Source organism: Hylobates moloch, unplaced genomic scaffold, assembly GCF_009828535.3.
Source record: "Hylobates moloch isolate HMO894 unplaced genomic scaffold, HMol_V3 SCAFFOLD_20, whole genome shotgun sequence".
In the NCBI taxonomy this organism is placed as follows: Eukaryota; Metazoa; Chordata; class Mammalia; order Primates; family Hylobatidae; genus Hylobates; species Hylobates moloch.
The window spans coordinates 35,860,939-35,886,779 of record NW_026652295.1 but is presented as its reverse complement, the minus strand read 5'-3'; the positions used below and the strand labels follow the sequence as shown (position 1 = coordinate 35,886,779).

At 44.2% G+C, this 25,841-nt stretch overlaps 1 protein-coding gene across 1 annotated transcript in view; it reads right to left on the bottom strand.

The window, feature by feature from the left end:
- The window catches only part of TBC1D22B (TBC1 domain family member 22B), a 73,733-nt gene that overhangs the window by 35,124 nt on the left and 12,768 nt on the right, over positions 1-25,841 (bottom strand). The window contains exons 3-8 of the mRNA XM_032140223.2: positions 16,666-16,973; positions 14,163-14,342; positions 13,580-13,650; positions 12,072-12,200; positions 9,429-9,494; positions 5,182-5,296 (exon numbers count right to left, since the gene is read on the bottom strand). Of these exons, the coding sequence (XP_031996114.1) occupies positions 5,182-5,296; positions 9,429-9,494; positions 12,072-12,200; positions 13,580-13,650; positions 14,163-14,342; positions 16,666-16,973 (869 nt within the window). The remainder of the gene's footprint in view (positions 1-5,181; positions 5,297-9,428; positions 9,495-12,071; positions 12,201-13,579; positions 13,651-14,162; positions 14,343-16,665; positions 16,974-25,841) is intronic.

Genomic DNA, 25,841 nt, shown 5'->3' with positions numbered 1-25,841 from the left:
TTGGGAGGTTGAGGCAGGAGGACGCTTGAGCTCAGGGGTTCAAGACGAGCCTGGGCAACGTGGCAAAAATTTATCTCTAAAAAAATACAAAAAGTTAGTCAAATGTGATGGCACTCCCCTGTAGTCCCAACTATCCAGGACGCTGAGGTGAGAGGATCACTTGAGCCAGCAGATTGAGGCTACAATGAGCCATGATCATGCCACTGCACTCCAGCCTGGGTGACAGAGTGAGACCCTGTCTCAATCAATCAACAAATAAATAATACTTTGTTTTTTATTTATTATCATTTTTTGAGATGGAGTCTCCCTCTGTTGCCCAGCAGGAGTACAGTGGTGTGATCTCAGCTCACTGCGACCTCTGCCTCCTGCGTTCAAGCAACTCCAATAACTGGGATTACAGGTGCATGCTGCCACATCCCACTAATTAGTAAATAATACTTTATTGTTAAAAAATGCTAACAATCATCTGAGCCTTCAGCAAGTCTAATCCTTTTGCTGGTGGAAGATCTCGCCTCAACGTTGATGGCTGCTGACTGATCAGGGTGGTGGTTGCTAAAGGCTGGGCTGCCTGTGACAATTTCTTAAACAAGACAGTAATAAAGCTGGTCACATCGATTGACTTTTCCTTTCACAAAAGATTTCTCTGTAGCATGTGATTCTGTTTGATGGCATTTTACCCACAGTAGAACTTCTTTCAAAATTGAAGTCAGGCTCTTGCCTGCCACCATGTAAGACATGACTCTGTTCCTCATTTGTCTTCTGCTATGATTGTAAGGCCTCCCCAGCCATGTGGAACTTTGGCTGGGGAACAGACCAGGGAATCGACAGATTTGGAGAGGAGCCAGGAATTAAATCTCAGCTAAGGAACCTTATTTGATCTACAAGAACCTTGATGAGAGTGCCATTGATAATAGTAAACTCAACTGCAATTGTGTTTCTCATTATTTGGATGAATATCACTGGAGGAAATGGAGACTCAGAAGACATGCCAGCAGAAGTTATTACTTCAGTAATTACTGGAAATCTTAGCTGGCTGACCTTGCACTTGACAAAAATGTAAAGCTTAAAATAAAACCAGACTTTCTATTTACCTGAAAAAAATTAAAAAATTAAAAAATGAAGTCAATCTGGCCAGGTGTGGTAGCTCACGCCTATACTCTCAGGACTTTGGGAGGCCGAGGCAGAAGGACTGCTTGAGGCCAGGAATTGAAGACCAGCCTGGGCAACACAATGAAACCCCCATCTCTACAAAAAATTAAAAAATGGGCTGGGTATGGTGGCGCACACCTGTAGTCCTACCTACTCAGAAGGCTGAGGCAGGAGGATCACTTGAGCCCAGGAGTTTGAGGTTACAGTTTGAGCTATGATTACACCACTGCACTCCAGCCTGAGCAACAGAGTGGGACCCTGCCTCCAAATAAATAAATAAATAAATAAATTTTTTTTAAAAATTGGAGTCAACCTTCTCAAATCCTGCCACTGCTTTACTAATTGAGTTTATGTAATATTCTAAATCTTTTGTTGTCATTTCAAATATTCACAGCATCTTCACCAGTAGATTCCATCTCAAGAAAGTATGTCAGCTATAGCTTTACTAAATAACTAAATATATTTCTTAAATAAGACTCATGAGTTGAAATGACTTCTTGATCCACAGGCTGCAGAACAGATGCTGTGTTGACAGGTATGAAAACATTAGTCTCCGTGTACATTTCCACCAGAGCTCTCAGGTGTCTAGGTTCATTGTCAATGGACAGTGATATTTTGAAAGAAATCTTTTTTTGTGAGCAAGAGGTCTCAACAGTGGCCTTAAAATATTCAATAAACCATGCCATAAACAGATGTGCTGTCATCTAAGCTTTGTTGTTCCACTTATAAAGCACAGGCAGAGTATATTTTGCATAATTCTTAAGGGCCCTAGGGTTTTTGGAATGGTAAATAAGCACGGGCTTCAACTTAAAGTCATCAGCTGCCTTAGCCCCTAACAAGAGAGTCAGCCTGTCCTTTGAAGCCGGACATTGACTACTCCTCTCTAGCCATGAAAGTCCTAGATGGCAGGCTGGCCATACTGGCTACTACGTACTTGTAATCCCAACTACTCAGGAGGCCAAGATGGGAGGATCACTTGAACCAGGAATTCAAGACCAGCCTCGGCAACATACCAAGACCTCCTCTCTACAAAAATTGTTTTTATAAAGTCAGCTGGGTGTGGTGGGTGTGCATCTGCAGTTCTAGCTACTCGGGGGGGCAGGAGGATTGCTTTAGCCAGAGTATAAGGTTTACACTGTGCTATGATCATGCCACTGTCTCTTAAAAAAAAAATTAAATTTAAAAAATAAAGTCCCGGATAGCATATTTTTCCAATAGAAGGCTGTTTTGTCTATATCGAAAATCTGCTGTTTAGTGTACCGCCTTCATCAATGATCTTAACTAGATCTTCCAGACAATTTGCTGCAGCTTCTACATCAGCACTTGTCGCTTCACCCTGCACTTTTATGTTATGGAGATGGCTTCTTTCCTTAAACTTCATGAAAATCAACTTCTCCTAGCTTCAAACTTTTCTTCTGCAGCTTCCTCACCTCTCTTAGCCTTTATGAAAGTGGAGAGAGTTAAGGCCTTGCTCTGGGTTAAGCTCCGGATTAAGGGAATGTTGTGGCTACTTCATTCTTCTATCCATATCAGCAATAAGGCTATTTTGATCTCTTATTATTTGTGTGTTCACTGGAGTAGCACTTTTAATTTCCCTCAGGAACTTTTCCTTTGCTCACAATTTGGCATGCTGGCACAAGAGGCATAGCTTTCAGCCTGTCTCAGCTTTTGACCTGCCTTCTTCACTAAGCTTAATCATTTATAGCTTTTGATTTAAAGTGAGAGACATGTAACTCTTCCTTTCCCTTGAACACTTACAAGCCATTGCAGGGTTATTAATTGACCTAATTTGAATATTGTTGTGTCTCAGGGAATAGGGAGGCCCAAGGAAAGGGAGATGAAGAAGGACCAGCTGGTGGAGCAATCAGAACAGACACAACATTTGTAAATTAAGTTCACTGTCTTATATGGAGGCAGTTCATGGCACCCTGAAATAATTACAATAGTAACATCAAAGTTCGCTGATCACAGATGACCATGACAGATATAATAATAATGAAAAGTTGGGCCAGGCACGGTGGCTGATGCCTGTAATCCCAGCACTTTGGGAGGCCGAGGTGGGCGGATCACGAGGTCAGGAGATCGAGACGATCCTGGCTAACACAGTGAAACCCCGTCTCTACTAAAAATACAAAAAATTAGCCAGGCGTGGTGGCGGGCACCTGTAGTCGCAGCTACTCGGGAGGCTGAGGCACGAGAATCGCTTGAACCCGGGCGGCGGAGGTTGCTGTGAGCCGAGATCACGCCACTGCACTCCAGCCTGGGCGACAGAGCGAGACTCTGTCTCGAAAAAAGAAAAAGATAAATAATAATAATAATGAAAAGTTAAAAATACTGTGAGAATTATCAGAATGTGACACAGAGACACAAAGTGAACACGTGCTTTTGAAAAATGGCACTGATAGACTTGCTCAACGCAGGGTTGCCACAAATCTTCAATTTATAAAAATGCAATATCTACAAAGTTCAATAAAACAAGATATGCCTGTACCAAGATCAGAAAGCAGTCATATCTATCACAGGAAGGCACACTGCTTGATGGGGTTGAGGTAGTAGTGGGATGGGCACCTGAAGAAAGTGAAGACATGCTTGGAACAAAATATAAATGGTAGCTAACAAGATAATTAAATATCTAATCAGAACTACAGCTGCTGAGGATTATTTTTAATTGGCATAACACTGTTAGCAAGATTTCATGACAGCATTTAGACTTCAAATGTAGATTAACGAATGGATTAATACCATCCTAGGCTCATTCTTCAATACTATTTTAGAAAATTACTACTGCAAGAAGCAACTAAAAAATCCCAACAGATCAGCTGAAATGCTCTCTTGATAAAATTATACAACATAGTAGAATTACGCTGCTTCCAAAAGTTGATCTATTAAGGGGGGGAGGAGGGGCGGCGGGGAGATGTAAAAAGTCCTTTAGAAAAAGCTTTCTTAGTCAGTTGCCTTAATTCTTAATTTTCTGAGACTGCCTCCTGAAAGACCTCATCACCCCTTTGAGCTCCATCGCAAAACCTGGATGGGATAGACCAAGTGAGACATTTCTTGTGCTCTCCTCTCCAAAGGGCTCCACTCTCACCCACTTCTCATTACCCAACCCCCTAACCCCTCCAAATGGCTTCCTCCAAAAACCACAATCATCCACTACCCTCAGAGTCTAAAGAAAATGGTTTTAGTTCTAGCTCTGCCTCTAATAAGGAGACAGAGAATCTCACAACTTCTCAGTGAAATGAGGGATTACACGAATGGCTTTCTAAGATCCCTTTCGATGTTCTTATTCCTACATGAGGTTCTCCTTACCTAAGGAAACAAAGCATCAGGCCATGGCAGACGGGTTTTCCTGTGACTCTCTCAGCACAAGTGATTAAGGAAACCAAAAGAGAGAAACACAGGATCCTCTACTCCTTTAAGACTCTGCTTAACTTAGGCTGGCTGGCAGAGGCTGGGACTACAAGAAAACCTAACTGCTGCCATGAAATCTAATCTCTCTCCAAAGTGACAAGAACCCAGTCGGGTGAGAGGTGAAGAAGGAGTGGGGAGAAATCAAGGTCCTGGAGTTCTCCTTAGCCCATTCCATCACTTCCCGTATGTGCTGGGTTCTGGTGCCACAACCTTTTGTCCTCTGCACGTCCACATCCTGCCCCTAAGATACAGCAAGTGGACTGGAGTGTGCAGGCCTGATGTCCAATCTAAAATTCCAGTTTACATGGATGAGGGCCTGCGTCGGAAACAAGTTCAAAATAATCCTAAAATAATCTCAAATAAACCATCAAACCACAAAACGTATCAATGTGGTCATTCTTGTAACAAAGCAGGTCTTTTTAGGTGAGATCTGTGACCATCTTAAGAGATAAATTTCAGGCAGCAACCACTGTTAAAAGTAGTTTTAGCTGTGTATGCCAAAGGCACTCTCTATTTTCTAGCAAGACATACCCACTGGCTAGACTCTTGGGAAAAACAAACAGACAGACGGCAGATAAGAAAGAGCAATAGCTTGTTCAGCTTGGTACTAATGCTTCTTACCCACATATTCTGAGAGGAAGACGACAAAGAATGGAGTGACCAGGTCATTAATTCCCTGGACATACCCACTGGCAGGGTGGCGGATGGCCCAAATAAATAGAATTCTTTCAAAGATCTAGGAAAATGAGAAAGAAAGACACGAGTGTTAAATCATGGGGACACACATTCCCTCCCTCCATTTACCTACTTCACAATTTACCTCTAGGTTGGTGTAGAATTTTTAGGAAAATTTTAAGATACTATGGGATAAAGAAGTATATAAATGCAAAAAGTTTCTAAATACACTAACTGTTTTCAAGTAGGGGTAGATACTTCTTGCCCTTTATTCATTTTTTCACTGTCTGGTCACCACAACATGAAATTGGGAGAAGGAAAGAATAGCAAACCCAAATGCCTTAGAAAACATTTGGGATGAATGCTGTTAATTCAGGCCACCACATTCTCATCTGTAGATACTGTTTCCTATTTCCAAGAGCAAGATATCAGGACATCCCAGTTCTGATGCTTTTTAATAAATTTTTTTTTTTTTGGTCATTACAGGATTTAGAGAGGAAACACCTTTTCTACCACCCTCCCCTCTCCCTGCTGAGAAGAAAGGAGGTCTTGATTTAATTCTAACCCAGCCTGACTAGGACCAAGTGACAGACTGCACATTGCAGGAAGTCACTTCACATATCAGGATACAACTCAGACATTTGCTAAGGATAGGAAGTCAAACAAAATCCTATGGACTCCTATAGCTGGGAATTTGAGAAAAGAGAAACCAGCCAGAGCCCTATGGGAAAGGCCCTGGGGTTTAGCATATTAGCCATAAGAAGCCAGAGGCCTACGCTGGGGACAAAGGAAAGATCTTTATGGTCCCTTTACATAATCATGCCCTGTGCCACTCAACTATACTCCTCTCGCTTTCATTAGGCCCTCTGAGCTTCTCCCCGTCTTCTCTCAACCTGATGATACCCATTGCCTGGTTTCATCCTGGTGACCACAACTCCTGAGTCTGACACAGTCTTGAGACTGGCTTTGACTGGGCTGCCTCATGCCTCTGTGAACCACACCAGAGAGATGGCAGAGGTGATGTGAGTACATTCAGATGATAGGGTAGGAGATTAGAACACGTGGACTTGGGAGAATCTCAGCCAGTCACCACTGCATCAGATTGAAGAGGCCCTCTCAAGCAGGTGGAAGGGAGAAAAACCTCCCAGGGAGACCAATAAACAGGAAATGGTTATATGGTTTTGGAGATGGTTATCTAGTGTAGGAGGGACATAGAGAATCTAGAGACATAAAGGATGCTTCCCAGCCTCTCTGTCATAGAGAGTTGTGCCTACAGCTGGCAAACAGAGCTGAGAAACAGTTTCTTTCACTGTCAACACTGCTGCCTTCATAGGCAGTGAGAACAAAGCCTTCCCTGGAAGGGAGCTGGCCTCTCTGCCTTCACTAGACCTACCCATTTGCTTTGTGTGGTTGAGGAAAAGGCATAGCACCTTCATTTGCATTCGGCCCAACACTCTAATGGGAGCGCTCTTACCCTCTATTTCCTCTCTGTTGCTAAATGATCCCTCTATCTTGAAAATACAGCCAAAGCTAGAACCATCATTTTCAGGAAAATCTCAAGAATTCCCTGCCTCACTCTCTTTCTTTGCATTTCTTGTGACCTGGGTCTGTCTAGATGCCTCTATTAAAAAGCTCCTCCAGGTTGGTCTTTCCAAAGGACTTAGAAGGGCTTCTACTCTACAGGATCAGCCCCTTGTAAATACTCAAATCCTTGGCGCCTGGCTTAGCAATGGCCAAGTACATGGAAGCTAGCTGTTCAGAATCAGAAGACCTGTGATCATCCTCTCTAGTCAGGGTGGGACAACACAGACACACTCACATGGTACAAGTGAAGTGGTCAAAGAGATGGAAACTGAAGAGCACCAAGCCTGGTAACCAAGGGAGACCATGGGATGTTCACTATAGAAAAAGTCCGGGATAATCCTGCCTTATAGAGAGGAGTGGATAGGAGAACCGCTGGAGGTCTTCCTATGTCTCTTCTACTAGTGTGGGTAATTCTTACATACTATAGTCAATTATCAAGTATCTTTCAGGTTTTCAAAGCAAGCCTTTCCGTATTCAGTGTTACTTAGTTCTTTGCTTCTTGGTTGGCATTTTTACCAGCCTGGATGGTGGCTCATGCCTTGTAATTCCAGCATTTTGAGAGGCAGAAGCAGAAAGATTGCTTGAGGCCAGGGGTTCGAGACCAGTCCTGGGCAACAAAGCAAGACCCCATCTCTACAAAAAATTATGAGAAAAAAAATTAGCCAGGTATGGTGGTGCATGATTGTAGCCCCAGCTACTTGGGAGGCTGAGGCAGGAGGACTGCTTGAGCCCAGGAGGTAGAGGCTGCAGTGAGCTATGATCATGCCACTGCACTCTAGCCTGGGTGACAGAGTGAGACCCTGTCTCTTAAAAAGTTAGAATAAAAAAAATTTTAAAGATGACTGTAGCCTGCTAGATGAAATGGTCATTCAGGAAAAATTGGGAAGAATAAAGTTTGAGCTCCCATATTGTATTCAGGATGCACAACTAACAGAAGCCACCACCCCCCAAACTTTTTTTTTTTGACAGGATCTTGCTCTGTTACCCAGGCTGGAGTGCAGTAGCACAATCATGGCTCATTGCAGCTTTGACCACCTGGGCTCAAGAGATCCTCCCTCCTCAGCCTCCCAAGTAGCACAGGCACAGTAGCACAGGCACACACCACCATGCCTGGCTAATTCTGCAATTTTTTTGAGACAGGGTCTCGCTATGTTACCCAGACTGGTCTCAAACTCGTGGGCTCAAGCAATCCCTCTGGTCTTGGCCTCCCAAAGTGCTGGGATTATAGGAGTGAGTCACCATGTCTGGCTGAGAAGCCTTTTAAACTGACTCCTTTCCCCATCTCCAAATTCAGAGTAAGCATGCACAGGTAAAAGAAAAGTCTCTGAACATCTCCAAGTTAAAATGAGGAATAAGCAGTGCTGAGCCATGGAAAACTGTATGGGAGGATAAAGGGATCGTGAATGGGTTTTTAGCTTCCTGTGAGCTGAATCTTATAGTTAAAATAATGATGTTACCTTCAAAATCTTCTTTATGCTATGGGTAAGACATGAGGGACCCCACCAGTGGAGACATCTACATTTAAACAAAATTATAAATATAACCCAAAGTCAAATAGAAATTATTTTCAGCATTTTAACCACCATCCCTCTCTATTATGAGAACTGAAAGTTCCGTTAAAAAAGCACTAATACTTAGTGTCCTGGCTACTGTAAAGTTGCAAAGGAAATCCCTAATCTTAAGAAGTTTATAGTTACTGCTTGAGTCAAAACATAATAGCCCCACTGACACCTTCCATGTACTTCATTAACTTGTTAGGTCTCAAAATATAACTACTAATCCCACTTCTAAATATATAACCAAAAGAATTTAAAACAGAGACTCAAACAGATATTCACATACCCATACTAGCAGCAGCATTACTCACAATAGCCAAAAGGTGAAAGCAACCCATGTGTCCACTCACAGATGAATAACTCAACAATATGTGTTACATATGTACAATGGAATATTATTCAGCCTTAAAAAAGGAAATTCACACATGCAACAACAGGGATGAACCTTAAAGATATTATGCTAAGTGAAATAAGCCAGTCACAGAAGGACAAATACTGTATGATTCCACTTATTTGAGCTGCCTGGAGTAGTCAAATTCTTAGAGATAAATAGAATGGAGGCTGCTGGGGAAGAGAGTTAATATTTAATGGATACAGCGTTTCAGTGTGGGAGGATGAAAAATGTTCTGGAAGTGGATGGTGATGATGGTCATACAACAGTGTGACTGTACTTAATGCCACTGAGCTGTACACTAAAAAATGGTTAACACAGTAAATTTTATATTATGTATATTTTACCACAATTTAAAAAATCACTACTTCCAGCTTGATAAAGTAGAGCAAATACAGGAATAGGAATTCTAAGATGTGGGTTCTTCATTCTGCCACCGGGTAGCCTCAAAATTCTGAGCAAGTTCCTTAGCCTTTCAAAGTGTTATTCTGCTCACAGATTTGTAACGAAGATCAAATGAGAATGTATGAAACCATGCTCTGAAGGAACCAAAGCTGCATATACGAACATAAGGTACTATTATGATTAGCCGCAAACCTGTAAACAGGTGCCACAGAACGATGTGGGGAGAAGCGCCAAAGAACATTAACTAATTCCCTCACCTCCTGTACAAGTGGTTGCTGGAACAACGGAATGAGAGGATTCGTCCTTGGAATGTCAATGTGAATCTGAAAAAGAGAAGGCATGTCCAAAAACACAAATGCCAATGTTTGTTTTGTTTTGGGTTTTTTTTTTTTTTTTTTTTTGAGATGAAGTCTCGCTCTTGTCCCCCAGGCTGGAGTGCAATGGCGCTATCTCAGCTCACTGCAACCTCCGCCTCCAGGGTTCAAGCGATTCTCCTGCCTCAGCCTCCCAAGTAGCTGGGATTACAGGCGCCTGCCACCACGCCTGGCTAATTTTTGCATTTTTAGTAGAGACAGGGTTTCACCATGTTGGCCAGGCTGATCTCAAACTCCTGACCTCAGGTGACCCACCCGCCTCGGCCTGCCAAAGTGCTGGGATTGCAGGTGTGAGCCACCATGCCTGGCCCAGTTTGTTCTTTTGACAAGTTTTTTTTTTAAAGAAATGAGAATCATCTGGCCGGGTGCGGTGGCTCATGCCTGTAATCCCAGAACTTTGGGAGGCCAAGCGGGCAGATCATGAGGTCAGGAGATCGAGACCATCCTGGCTAACATGGTGAAACCCCGTCTCTACTAAAAATACAAAAAATTAGCCGGGTGTGGTGGCGGGCGCCTGTAGTCCCAGCTACTTGGGAGGCTGAGGCAGGAGAAGAATCGTGTGAACCCGGGAGGTGGAGCTTGCAGTGAGCCGAGATCGGGCCACTGCACTCCAGCCTGGGCAACAGAGCGAGACTCCGTCTCAAAAAAAAAAAAAAAAAGAAATGGGAATCAAAGTAGTAAGAAAACACAATTTATCTTCAGAAAGAAGTGATTGACACAGAAAAAAATCTAGTTATACCTACCTGCCCATGTGGAACATGTTTCCATGATAACAGTAGCTTATTAAACAGTGAGGAAACCTCCCAAAAGAAACCACTAAAGCCAAATGGCAACAGGCTTCACAGCCTAAGGGTTTTTTCTTATTGCTCTGAAGTCTGTTTCACTCTGGGCTGGCATGTATGTAGCAGGTATGATCCAAGTAGGTACCCATCTTTCAGAATCTTACTCATCAACAGTTCCTAAGAACTAGAAGAGCTCAGAAAGCTGCAAAAATGTCCTAAAATAGGGAACCAGAAACGAACTTGTTTATGAAGTCATGACGTGTAAGAAGCACGGAAGGGCCAGGGCGATGCCTCACGCCTGTAATCCCAGCACTTTGGGAGGCTGAGGCGGGTGGATCACTTGCGGTCAGGAGTTTGAGACCAGCCTGGCCAACATGGTGAAACCCCGTCTCCACTAAAAATACAAAAATTAGGGCTGGGAGCGGTAGCTCATACCTGTAATCCCAGCACTTTGGGAGGCCAAGGTGGGTGGATCACCTGAGGCCAGGAGTTTGAGACCAGCCTGGCCAACATGGCGAAACCCCGTCTCTACTAAAATTACAAAAATTAGCTGGGTGTGGTGGTGTGCGCCTGTAATCCCAGCTACCCAGGAGGGTGAGGCAGGAGAATCGCTGGAACCCGGGGGACAGAGGCTGGAGCAAGCTGAGATTGTGCCGCTGCACTCCAGCCTAGGCGACAGAACAAGACTCGGTCTCAAAAAAGATAAACAAAAAATTAGCCGGGCCTGGTAGCACATGCCTGTAATCCCAGCTACTCGGGAAGCTGAGGCAGGAGAATCACTTGAATCCAGGAGGTGTGGGCTGCAGTGAGCCAAGATCGCACCACTGCACTCCAGCCTGGACGACAGAGCGAGACTCCATCTCAAAAAAAAAAAAAAAAAAAAAAAAGAAGTGGAGAAGGACCAAAAGGAGTTGGCCTTCAGTAACTGAAGCTGAAAGTTCTTACTTCTGTTACCTAAGACATCACTATAGTCCATTTCAACTCAGGGATTTCCCAATGCCCAGTCTAACTGCTGCTGCAAAAGACTGTGTCAGCAGCAGCAGCAGAGGCTACTTCAGTTCTTGAGGCTTGCTGTAAACAGCTGCCCACCTTCCACTTTCTGCAACCCCTAGCCTACTCTTCTCCTCCCTCCACATGTGATGTTGGGAGCAGACCTTTCCGCAGACCATGAGGACGATTATGGGCAATGACAGAAGACTCCCTGACAAGACTACTGATAGCTACAGCTCCTACAGACAGTCACAGATGCCAAAACAGCACTGCAGCTGCCAGAAAAACATACTGATGTCATAGTCCAGAGAGACTGGGCCACTGCTAAGTAAGCTTGTCCTTCCTCTCTGTGCTCGATAACCCTTACTACTGAGTGTGGTTGGTGGACCAGCAGCAGCAGCATTGCAAGGGAGCACATTAGAACTGCAGGCTTTACCTGAGACCCGCTAAATCAGAATCTGCATTTTCTCATAATCTCTAGGTGAGATCTTATCAAGATCCTAGGTGATTTGTATGTACATTAAAGTTTGAGAAGCAGTGCGCTGACAAGTACCAAAAAAGTCTGTCTATTTAAAGTGGCTAAAATCAGAGCTGCTGAATGAAAAGAGGGGAAACAGTTTTGAGGATAAACTTAACTCCTAACCAAGATACCACAGCCTGAAGACTTGGAAAGCCTGTACCCTGAGAGCACTACCATGAGACATATCTAAAGTGTATGACTATTAAGCAAAGAGGCAGCAGGTGATGACTGTACCTGTCTGTAGGTATCCTGGTGATGTTCCTCGTTTCGAGAGTCATAATACTGTTCAATGAAGCCAAAATATTCCTCCCGCTTCCGCTGCAGGGTCAACTTCCTCCTCTCGGTGTTTGCTGGGAGATAGCCCTATAGACAAGACTGCTGGTCAGATGGGGAAAGACAATGGTTGGATAAATCCTTAATTTTTATTTTAATCTATGCAGTGGTTTGGAAACTATCAAGAAGGAAACCTGCCAAGGGTAAATCCCTTTATGGTTCTGGCCACCCATTTTTTGCCCTCTCCTCATTCAACGAGATCCACATGTGAGCAGATGAAGCAAGGCCAGCTTTCCCAGGATTATTTATTCCCTTGGCCCTGCACTGTGCTGCAGCTTGTGCCACTGGTGAGCACTCCTCAGCTCCCAGAGCTGGCACAGTACAGGAGTGAATGTAGGTCAGTGGGAGGGAGCTGGACCCAAGTCATGGCCTCGGAGGGCTGTGTGTGTCCAGGGCCATACTTCTGAGAAAGGCAGGGATATAGCAACCTCTACAGCACATCTCAGCACTGTGCCAAGTAAGTTGGTGCCAGTTACATTCTTTTCCAGTGTAACTTTCAGAATTACCAGCTTAGGAAGCAGCTGAATGGAATCTGTGACATACAGCTACAACACTCAGACAGAACTTCTGGCAGCAGCCCCCGGCCTAGCCAAAGCTCCAGGCCAACTTTCATTCTTATCCCTGGTCTAGATCCCACTCTCATTCTTTTATTTTCTGTTCCCCTTCCGTTCTCACCAAATCTACTCTGAATAGCATTCAAACTTATTAGAAGTGGCAGAGGCAATGATTATATGGTTGCAAGAGTAGAGGTGGGGTGAGCAGTCAGGAGACAGACCCTTCTTGAAAACATTTATGTAATGCATTCTGCAGTGAATGCCTGGAGAGTGGGGACTGTGGTTTATTCATCTTTGCATCTGCTCAAAGCATCTGGCACTATGCCTGGCAAACAGCAGGCCCTCAATAAATCCTCACTAGATGAATGAATGAATTTTACAGGCTCAGGAAACCCAAGTGTTCCTATCATAGCGGCTGGCACAGTGCTCTGTACTTGGTGAAAGCAGGACTAGTAAGGCTTCCAAGGGAGGCCCATTTATCAACTCTTCACAGATCAAAGTGGGTTTCAACTTTTGGTTATTCCAGCTGAAACAGGAGTGAAGCACAGGGAACATTGGAGCATACTCAAAGCAAGTGCTGGGATCACCCTATCTCACTCAATTCTTCTTCCTCGCTGTTAAGAACATGAGACCATGACTATTGGTACAAGTCTGTGTACCTCTACATGTGTGTGAATAAACTCTCAAGAGTGTATTTCTTTATGCACAGAAACAGGACTACAGTCCTATAGTTCTGTCATATCCAGTAGGACTAGAGAAGTCTATGGAGTTAAGACCAATGTGTCCAGACTAACCTCATCAGGCAAGAAGGGCTGTGTGAGGCTCACACTTCTCTACACAGTGGGTAGAACTCACCGACAGGAGTCTCCAGGTTATAGGTCGAACCTCCCTGGGAACCCCTGGCCAGCTACACTTCCTCAGTTCATCTGTAAACAGAAAACAGCCTTGTTAGATTAACTCTCCACAAATGCTCTAAAGCAAACCGCAACCAGCGCTGCCTGATGTCTCCTTCCATCCATGTAAGACCACCACCACCACCACCTGCTACCCATAAGCACAGGGAAAAGCCCAAAACAGCCCTGAGCAGCCAAGTGCCAAGGACACGGCCTTGCAGTAGCAGTCCTGTCAGCTCAGAGATGAAAGTTAGAGGGGAAGGGAAAGACCAGTGGGTGTAGACTTCAGTAAGAGTCACCTTGAGATAAGGGAGATCAAAGTCAGAATAGTTGCACTAGGGTCCACAGGCCACAGAAACCAGTCCCACCTAATTTGGTCCATAATCTCTAGTAACATATGTCTGACTTAATACCTGCATGTCACTGCAATGGGCACCAGGTCAGGAGAAGCTAGAACAGTAAAAGAAGGAAGAATAAAGAGCAGTAGCTTCCAGGCCTCTGCGAATCCCAAAGCTCCTACCTTGCCTGGGTTCACAGGGACTCACCTAAGTCAGTGTTGTGGCTGGAGAGAAGCTGACGGAATTTTTCTAGGCGGGTTTTCTCCCGGACAGTCATTGGGGGGGCCCCAGAAGCGTTCTGATCCGAGATCCGGGCAACGAGGGGGATGATGGGCCGGAGAGGGAGTGACTGCTGTTTGTGGAGTGGGTTCCTCAGGCATGTATCACCTGAGATCATTTGAAAAAGAAAGAGAACGGGCTGTGTGAGGAGCATGGATTCTGAGAAGCCTTAAACCTAACCGTTCGGCGTCGTGTTTCCTCCCCAAGGCTGTGGCTGCCTACGTGCACTGTCTGAGGTGCCCAGCTGAAGGGCAGCAAGGGGCCAGAACCCAGCCACGCCCCATTCACTGCCCAGAGAAACGGCTGCATTTATATCCAACACACCAAGGCACCTTAGGTGGTAACAGAGACTCCAGATGCTGCAGCAACTTCTGAGAACTTTTTTGGTGACTCTAAAGTAAAATCAAATGTTTTCTTTCTACCCTAACTTGGAACTTTTCTTGGTGCCAAGTAGTGAGTTGAGTTTAGTGTGAGGCAGTGTTTTCCTTCCCACTCCACAGCACAGAGCACATAAGGAATGACGACACCACAAAGCAAAAGGCTGCAACAAATGGAGGTGGTTGCTCTCCACAGGCCCCAGAAGCCCCGGCTGCTCCAAGGACTAAAAGGATCGATATCCCCGCACATCCTGTACTCGGTTCTTGGCCCACCAGTGTGCCCTGTACAATGGTGAGAAGCTCTGGCCTAAGGCAATCCTGCCTTTGGTGGCTGCGGTTCCTTTGTGCTCCTACATTTCCCACCAAAATCAACCGGTTCTTAATTCTGCCAAGATATGACTAAAATAGCAAACAAAGACTCAAACTGAACTCTGTCTTGTTCTCGACATTTCTACACTAGATGGTGGGTAGGGGAATAAGCAGTACAGGACCCACATATATTGAGTGCTTCATAGGTATAAGGCATATAGGTCACTTTTACATATGATCTCTCATTTGATCCTTAGAACATATGGTAGGAATGTATAACTATTTTACAGACAAGAAACTGCAGCTCAGGGAGGTTAAATAATTTGCAAATGAGAGGTGAAAAAACACCTTAGGTAAGCCTGACTCTAAAACTCTTTTATTACCAAAAGCAAAACTCAGTTTTTAATTCTAGCTGTGCTTACATGACTGTTTCATATTCTTTACATGGCTGGGCCTTAAAAAGTAGTAGTCATAATAAAAATTAAACAGTGACTATCAACCAACCAGCACTGCTAGAAGGTTTACAAAAACAACTTCCACGAGACAGTTGGCTGGGACGCCTAGTGTAACAAGGGGACTAGAAAATGCAGACACACACCGCAAAGCTGAGACAGAGGTAAATCTCTGCTATTACCTATTTACGGACAGATGCCGGCAGGAGAAAACCTCCTCAGGGAGAATGCTCTGGGCTGGGCGGGGGAGGTCCTGGCTGCACAGGGCAGCTCATCATGGATCACGGTAGGGGCCTTCCTCACACTGGAAACCTCTGGAGACCCTCCATCACAGTGTGTAGACACCTTCCACGGCCTGCAGCTGTGGCCACCTGGTCCAGTAACACTGAATGCCTATCTGTGCATGGCACTGAAGGTTCATGCTAGAGCCCAAATCAGTGATGGAAAATAACTGTGGAATGATTGCAAAGACCTTACAGCCACGAAAAAGTTCCCTCAGAACGAGGGCTCTGATGTTCTTCTACTTCCTTTTCCTCCTGTACCAGCTCACTGCTTCAACTCTCACTGCGATGACAAAGCTTCCCTCTCCAGCTCCCAACATACTTTCATAAAACCCATTAGGGCAACATTAAACACAACCACGAATATTTAAAGGAATACACTGAGAGTCCCCAAAGGTCTAATAAAACCACCATCACATCAACCATTACTGTGGCCAGTTTCCCGAAAAGAAACAGAGAGGCCTCTACATATACCCCACCCAACCTGATGGGACCTGCCTGATGGTCAGGAAGCTGGGACCTGGGGCCTTTAGGCACATTTGCTCCCTCCCTCAGGAACAGGAAAAGACAACCTTATGCTAGTGGCTGTTCCCTAGGGCTGAGAAAGTCAAACTATAGTGCCAAACAATTGTGAAATTCAGCCACTAACAGCTTTAAATACATTAGTTAATATTTCTAAACCTGACCAGGCCTAAAGCAATGTGAAGCAATCAAACCAGAGAAGTTGTGGACTCCACCACAGGGAAAGGAAGAAGAGAAGAGGAGAACGGCAAACAACACCTGGGTGTCAAGACAGTGAAGGCCCAGGTCACCAGACTGGGCAGCCACCACTGTGGGAGGGGCAAGTATAGCTTGTGACCACTCAGGCTTAATGATGTCATATCTCAGGCTTGAGTTTATTTACCACCCAACTGAATATCTACCTGAGTGAGGCCCCAAAGAAAAATCGCTTTTATTTAAAATGCACGCTGCTGAGAAGGCTGAGGCTATGAAGGGAGCAGGAAGGACTTACTAGAGTTTCTGGAAAGCTGGGCATCACTGCTGGACTTTATGACCTTGTAGTTGGCAGGAACGTCCGATGTCGTTGACTGGGACCGTTCTGGTTTTACTCTCAGCTTGCTGTGGTTTTCTAGAACTTGGGCTGCAGTTGCCAAAGCAACTTTTGAGTTCAGAGTTTGGAAAGAAGGTGAGGAAAAGTCCTCTTCCTCATCATCGCCAATGTCCCAAGCATCACTGGTATTCCGTGCAAACTCATGAAAACTGGAGGCCTTCTTATTCTTCAGAGGAACTGTGTTGACTTTTGATCGTTCTTTAATGAAACTTCAAGAAAGGAGACACGATTACCAAGGAATGGCTGACACATCTGACCACCTGCATTTGCTTATTATTATAACATTAATAAATTACAAACTACCCCACACATAATCATTAGCTTCTTCAAACAAAAACTGCCCACATCCATTCTTCATCTAGATACATCCAGACCAGCCTGAGATCAGAGAGACAGATGTAGATGTAGCAGAGACAGCAATGGTCACCAAATATCCCATGTGCTCTTGTATACTTCCCGGCTCCCATGCACTTAGGTGAGACCATATGACCAGTTCCAGCCAATGGACTGAGAAGAGAAATGAGGCGATTACTTCCAGGCAAAGTAGAGAATAGGTGTCAGTTCTGTATAACCTCTCTTTTTTTTTTGAGACAGAGTTTCTGTCACCCAGGCTGGAGTGCAGTGGTACGATCATGGCTCTCTGCAGCCTTGACCTCCTGGGCTCAAGTGATCCTCCCACCACAGCCTCTTGAGTAGCTGGGACTACAGGTGTGCACCACGATGCCTGGCTAATTTTATTATTATTTTTTGTAGACACACGGTTTCACTATGTTGCCCAGGCTGGTCTTGAACTCCTGGGTTCAAGAGATCCTCCCACCTCGGCCTCCCAAATTGTTGGGATTACAGGTGTGAGCCACCATGCCTGACCTATAGCTTTTCTTCTATCATGATGACTGGCAAGATGGTAGAGTCTCCCTCAGCCTAGGTAACTGAGTGGCTATGTGGAGCAGCAGTAACTATGTCGAGAAGCCTGCCCTCTGCCCTTACCCTACCCCCATTTTAGACATGTAGCATGAGCAGGAAATAAACCTTTACTGTGTTAATCCACTGAGATGTGAGAGTTGATCTGCTATCACTTAGAGCAGCACATAAACTACTGGCAGAAAACGAGATAATTTTAGGTAGTCCACATATGTAGCATTAAACATTAAGTCGCAAAATAAAAAAGTTGTTCCATTTTTTATTCTGTTTAAAAGCTCTTCTGCTAGCCTTGAGAAGAAAGTTGAAGTTTGGTGCTACTCTGTCTTTAAGACCATTTTCTAACTAGGTGCCAAAGTGAGGGCAGCCTCAGAATCAATATATTTGCTAGCAACAAGATCTGGCTCCAGATTTAATAAGATTGTTTGGTTTTTCACTGGGTATTTATATGGTTCTTTTCTTTTAAGAGTCAGGGCCTTGCTCTGTCACCCAGGGTGGAGTGATGGAGTGCAGTAGAGAAATCTCGGCTCACTGCAGTCTTGAACTCCTAGGCTCAAGCAATCCTTCCACCTCAGCCTCCCGAGTAGCTGGGACTACAGGTACACACCACCATGCCTAGCGTTTTGTTGTTGTTGTTTTTTTTTTTTTTTTTGAGAGATAAGGGTCTCATTATGTTGCTCTTGCTAAGTCTCAAACTCCTGGCCTCAAGTGATCCTCTCACCTGAGCCTCCCAAATTGCTGGGACTACAGGCATGAGCCACCGCGCCCAGAAGTTACTTCTTATTTATAACAAATGTTGTTTTCTATTTATAGAAATGACAATATTTGTTTTTAAAACAAGTCTATTTGAGTGGCCAGGCACGGTGGCTCATGCCCGTAATCCCAGCACTTTGGGAGGTGGAGGCAGATGGATCACTTGAGGTCAGGAGTTTGAGATCAGCCTGGCCAACATGGTGAAACCCCATCTCTACTAAAAAAATACAAAAATTAACCGGGCGTGGCGGCGCATGCCTATAATCCCAGCTACTCGGGAGGCTGAGGGAGGAGAATTGCTTAAACCTGGGAGGTGGAAGTTGCAGTGAGCCAAGATCATGCCACTGCACTCCAGCCTGGATGACAGTATGAGTGACACTCCATCTCCAAAAAAAAAAAAAGAACTATAGAAGACAAGTACCCAAATCAAAGAAAACAAAACTGAGGCTGCACGTTCTGGACTCATCCACCATGGCTGCTTCTCCTTTGTAAAGGGGGACATGATCTACCACCTGCAGTACCACCTCAGGAGATTCGCTGTCGAGAACAAACATGCAGCTGTGTAAGAAAGATCTGTCATCTAATATACCACCCAGGAGTATGTGGTTATTACTGTTTTCCTCCTTAGAGGCCATGTGTACATTAAGATTGCATAAATACTGGACGTTCTGAGAATTATTTAATCAATCATCAAATCAAGAAGTTGAGTTTTAACTCAGGTCAAAGAGCTGACTTGAAGCTGATGGCCTAACACAGGGTGACATACACGCACACCAGGACTGGATGAACACACTACAGCGAGAGACGGGCCAGGCTGGCTGTCAGGTTCTAACAGGTGCTGACTTCTGAGAAAAACGAAGGCGGTTAACCAGCTGAGGGGTGGGTACCAGGGTGTGTGTTGTATTTTCCTTCATACCCTTTTTATGCATTTGGAGGTTTTCGTTTTATATATATATATTTTTTGTTTGTTTGTTTGTTGGTTGGTTTTGAAAAGGAGCCTTGCTCTGTCACCCAGGCTAGAGTGCAGTGGTGCAATGTAGGCTCACTGCAACCTCCACCTCCTCATTTCAAGCAATTCTCTGGCCTCAGCCTCCTGAGTAGCTGGGACTACAGGCACGCACCACCATGCCCAGCTAATCAGGCTGGTCTCAAATTCTTGACCTCAGGTGATCTGCCTGCCTCGGCCTCCCAAAGTGCTGGGATTACAAGTATGAGCCACCACGCCTGGCCGGTTTTCATTATATTTTTGAAGCAGATGATGATTCAATATATATTTGAAGTAGATTAAGAATTGGAATTTACTCAAATGAAGACTTGCCAATAGAAACTGAGAGGACACTTTCCAACACAATGAAGAAGAAAGAAGGGAGAAAAGGCTGTCATTCCCCATGACATAAAGACATGAGATTCAAGGCAGACCATTTTGAGGTTGCTAGAAATGATTTTAAGGATACCTAGCCCACAAAACCCAAAATTCAACCAACCAATTTAAAAGTCAGCTGTATCCTGAGGAAAGAGGCTTTCATGGAGGAAAGGGTTGGTTTCACCTAGAAAAGGGGAAGAGTCTGAGGACAAAACAAGGTTGGTGAGAACCACCCACAAGAATGAAAGAGAAGGCTGGGCGCGGTAGCTCATGCCTGTAATCCCAGAACTTTGGGAGGCTGAGACAGGCAGATCACCTGAGGTCAGGAGTTCAAGATCAGCCTGACCAACATGGTGAAACCTCATCTCTACTAAAAATACAAAAATTAGCCAGGTGTGGTGGTGCACACCTGTAATCCCGGCTACTCAGGAGGCTGAGGCAGGAGAATCACTTGAACCCAGGAGGCAGAGGTTACAGTGAGCCATAATTGTGCCACTACACTCCAGCCTGGGTGACAGAGCAAGACTCCATCTCCAAAAAAAAAAAAAAAAAAAAAAAAAAAAAGAAAGAAAAGAAAAGAAAAGAATGGAACAGCAAAGCAAGAAGTGAAAGGTACTTTGGGTTACCACTGAGAGAAGGCAGAGAATCCACAGACCAGGAACAATAAACATTGGTGGGTAAATTTAAGGCTTTGAAGCTTTTCCATGTTTACTAGTTATGCTCTCTCCAGAGGAGACACATAAGTTCACAAATAAATACACATAAATATTGGCTACTCACTAGCTACCAGACCCTATACTAAATTTTAATATATACCCATTTTCTTATCTAATGCCCATTAATAATCCTATGAGGCGGGTATTATTGTTATTGCCATTTACAGATGAGGGAACTGAAGCCTACTGAGATCACGAGCAGGCAGTGAGGTCGGTCTGGGCTCAAATCCAGGTCTACCTGACCCCTGGGCCAGCATGTGCTACTAAACTACTTACTTTACCTTGAAAAAAGCAGCTAAAAGGAAGAAGGCCAGGGCCTAGAAGGATCTGTAGCCTAGGAAGAGAAGTCGCCAAGTAAACTGAGCCACACACCACCACAGCTGTAATTCTCCCCAACTGTACACAGTCAACAGCCCGACTCTCACACCCTGCAGGAAAAAAAAAATCTCAACTTGCAGGAAAAGACTTAGGTCTGACACACATAGCCTATTCTGAGTAGACAGGAAAGGAGCCACATCTAGGCATGGGTTCCTTATAAGAGAAATGTCAACCCTTTCTGTTGACCCCAGTAGTTGCAGCAAAAAGTTAATCCAGGTAACTCCAGCTGGGGATGCCTTCAGTTTATATACTCCATTTAAACACAGTCCCAAGTAGTTTACACTTAACTCAATGTAAAAGAACGCCACAGTGTGGCTTGAAGTCTAACCAAGATTATTTATTATTATTATTATTATTATGATTGAGGTGGATTCTCACTCTGTCTCCCAGGCTGGAGTGCAGTGGTGCAATCTTGGCTCACTGCAACCTCCGCCTCCGGGTTCAAGAGATTCTCTTGCCTCAGCATCTTGAGTAGCTGGGATTACAGGCGCATGCCACTATGCCCAGCTAATTTTTGTATTTTTAGTAGAGATGGGGTTTCACCAATGTTGGCCAAGATGGTCTCGAACTCCTAACCTCAGGTGATCTGCCCACCTTGGCCTCCCAAAGCGTTGGGATTACAGGCGTGAGTCACCATGCCCCATCCTAACCAAGATTATTTAAACACAACTCTATCAAAGTCACAACCAAACTGGCTTCTGACAAACACCTTCACCATACCTCCTTACAACTGTACAACAAATTATAGTTTAGAAAGCACCTTTGCAAATACCTCATGCAATCCTCACAAATCTGTGAGGTGAGTCTTATTATCTCTATTTTATGAATGAAGAAACTAAGGCTCAGAAAGTTCCAGTAATGTGCCCAAGGTCATGGAGATGGTAAGTGGCAAAGAAAACGGGATTCAAGAAGTGCAGGGAATACTAAAAATTTCAAAAACCTAATAAATGGCACATTTGACTTGGTAAAGTGTTTGGTGATGAGTACCTTAGTAACACAAACACCTAAGGGTATGTTGAAAAAGAGTGGCCACAGGTTACACTGGGTAGGAGTACAGAAGATCAAGCATTCTGTAATGTGATCATACTATACTGTCTTACTAATACAGATGTTCTACTTAACAGAATTTTCTAGAAAAATGTTTGACACTGGCAAGTGATATGAAGTGGAGAAATTTAGTAACAATCAAATAAATCCAGATATCTTAGTAACTAGTGTGGCTCCATGTGAATTAGTTTTATGACTCGGAATTAGGACCTAGCATACTTGAGCATCAATTCAAAAAACAATAAACTTAGAAGCTTGTCATACCATCAAGTGGCCAATGGAGCTGCTCAGCAATGAGACTAGTTTTATCTGAGCTATAAAAATTATTGCAGGCAACAGTATCACTAATAGTAATCATTTGGCAAATTAAAGTCAATATACATGGACAGGGAACGACTTACTGTGCTTGTGCAGTTTAGATGATTGAAGACCCAATGTAAAGGCTTCTGCTGCGACGTGTATTAACCACACAGTAATTAATGAAGGGCTGAAGTGGAACGATAATCGTGTAGCAGAAAAAGTCGTAAAAATGTCCTAACAAAGGTACTAACATAGAGGCGATAAATGTTTTATGGCAACAATCTGAAATTGTAAAATGGTCTGGTGCAGACGTAGATGTGGTCCCATGTTGTAAAATATCAACATCAAACCACCACATACATGAAAAAGGGAACCAATTAATCCAGTGACAACTAAACTCCTCCCAAACTGTAAAGCTAAGTAATTACTCCTATTGAAAGCATGATTGAAACTCTGCTGAAAGATCAGTGAAAATATTCACGATTTTATATCATCAACAGGTGAGAAAACAGTAGTATATAGTTTGCCTTGGCAGTTTGGGATATGGAAATATTCCTGAAGATCTCTCCTAAATACAAAATTAGGAAAAGCTCAGTTGATGACAGGTGCAGACAAGGTATGGTGATCTTGATCAAAACACAAAATGGACAGTACACTCAGTGCCTTATATACGAGTGGCTGAACGGCTTTATAGGTTAGCCACGTGTTTGTCAAAGGTTGTGCTAGAACAGATCTATTACCAGTCAATAACTCCTGGCTGTGACCAGAATGGTTGTGGTTACACGTAACATAATTCTCAACTATGATCCTTAAATCCCAAGACCATGACGTAGGTCTAGGCTGTTGTCTTTGCTATTCTCGTTTTTGTTTTTTTTTTACCTCAGGGTTATGAGTGGCTGCTATAGCTTTCAGAATCACACTCACGCTACCACATTCAAATGCAGGAAATGTGAGTGGCAGCAAAAAGAGGCTTTCTTCACAGAACCGTCTCCCATTCTGATCAAAAAAGAAAATCTTTCCAAGAACCCTCCTCCAGGAGACTTTCTTTGATTGGCCGGAACCAATGAGATGAGACCAGTCTATGCCAGTTACTGGGATTACTAAAGAATTATCATGAAAGGCTTAAACCAGTGTTAATACCTCCCCTAAGTGCATTGTTGCTTACTCAATATCTGAACAAAATTATGGTTCTTGAGCATGAAAGAAGCAGGCACAGGGAAGACTATTGGGTAGGTAACCAGTAATGCCTGCCTCACTGGCCAACAGACCAGAAAGTAATTCTTGATAAAACCAAAGAATAGTAGAATTCGGCCGGGCGCGGTGGCTCACGCTTGTAATCCCAGCACTTTGGGAGGCCGAGGTGGGCGGATCACGAGGTCAGGAGATCGAGACCACAGTGAAACCCCGTCTCTACTAAAAATACAAAAAAATTAGCCGGGCGTGGTGGCGGGCGCCTGTAGTCCCAGCTACTCGGAGAGGCTGAGGCAGGAGAATGGCGTGAACCCGGGAGGCAGAGCTTACAGTGAGCCGAGATTGCGCCACTGCACTCCAGCCTGGGTGACAGAGCGAGACTCCGTCTCAAAAAAAAAAAAAAAAAAAAAAAAAAAAAAGAATAGTAGAATTCATTCTATTTAATGGGACGATCACACAGATACCACAGAAAACATGCTCCCCTTAAGAGCTAACAGCCAGGTGCGGTGGCTCACCCCTGTAATCCCAGCACGTTGGGAGGCCAAGGCAGGCTGATCACTTAAGTCCGGGAGTTTGAGACAAGCATGGGCAACATGGTGAAACCCCATCTACACTAAAAATACAAAAATCAGCCAGGCATGGTGGCCCATGCCTGTAGTCCCAGCTACTGTGGGTGAGGTTGTGGGTGAGGCATGCGGGAGCTGAGGCAGGATAGCTTCAGCCCAGGAGGTCAAGGCTGCAGTGAGCCCTGATCGTGCCAGTGCACTCTAGCCTGAGCAACAGCGCAAGACTCTGTTTAAAAAAAAAAAAAAAAAAAAAAAAAGGCCAGGCACAGTGGCTCATGCCTGTAATCCCAGCACTTTGGGAGGCCGAGGCAGGCGGATTACTTCAGCCAAGGGGTTCGAGACCAGCCTGGGCAACGTGGCGAAACCGTGTCTACAAAAAATACAAAAATTAGCCAGGTGTGATGGTGCACGCCTGTAGTACCAGCTACTAGGGAGGCTGAGATGGGAGGCTTGCTTGAGCCCAGGAGGCGGAGGCTGCAGTGAGCCAAGATCACACCACTCCATGCCAGCCAACAGAGCGACCCTATCTCAAAAGAAAAAAATGAAGACCTAACAAAAGCGGCAAACCAAGGAACATTAAAGAAAAGCCTGCTGTTTAAGTAAATGAGATAGTTTCAAACCTTCATTCAATAAATATTTACTTAGTGCCTACTATGTGCCACATGCTGTTCTAGAGGCTATGGGCACAGTAATGAACAAAACAAAGTCCCTGCTCTCAAGAAATCTATACAATAGTGGTTTCTGATTTAAAAAAAAAAAAAAAAAGCATGCACCTTGCAGACAAGAACAGCAGTCGTGCTTCCTCAGTAATTCAGAAGACTGTGCCTTATACACACACCAAATCGCAAAAAGAACAAATTGGTAGAATTATAGAAAGTGCACTACACATTCAGCTAAGTTATTTTTAAAATTTTTAAATACTGATAATGCATATTTGATATAGCATTCTTCTAGGTATTCAAAATACTTTAATTATCCTTTTTTTCTTTTCTTTTTTAAAAAACCACTTTATTTATATATTTAGAATAGTTTTAGGTTCACAGCAAAATCCAGAGGAAGGTACGGAGATTTCCTATACACTCCCTTCTCCCACATAGGCACAGCCTCTCCATTATGAACATCCGCCACCACAGTGGTACATTTGTTACAGGTGATGAACCTACACTGATACATTATAATCACTCAAAGTCAGTAGCTTGAATTAGGGTTCACTCTTGGTGTTGTACATTCTGTGAGTTTGAACAAATATATAATGACACGTATCCACCGTTTTTTGTTTTGTTTTGTTTCGCTTTGTTTTTTGAGATAGAGTCTTGCTCTGTTGCCCAGGGTGGAGTGCAGTGGCTTGATTTCAGCCCACTGCAACCCCTGGCTCCCAGGGTCAAGCAATTCTCCTGCCTCAGCCTCCGGAGTAGCTGAAATTATAAGCACCTGCCACCAGGCCTGGCTAATTTTTTTATTTTTAGTAGAGATGGGGTTTCACCATGTTGGCCGGGCTGGTCTCAAACTCCTGACCTCAAGTGATCCGCCCACCTCCACCTCCCAAAGTGCTGGGATTACAGGCATGAGCCACTGTGCCTGGCAGTATCCACCGTTTTTATAGTATCACACAGAGTAGCTGCACTGCCCTAAAAATCCTCAGTACTCCACCTATTCATATCTACCCTCAACCCCACCCCTTGGCAATTGATCTTCTCACTGTCTCCATGTTTTGCCTTTTTCAGAATGTCATATAGTTGGAACCATAATTGTACATTATCTTTATTTCTCTATTGACTGTGAAGGAAGAAAGGGCAGCTACTAATACACAGGCCCCAGGAAGGTGAGAACCTAGGTCTGTATCGC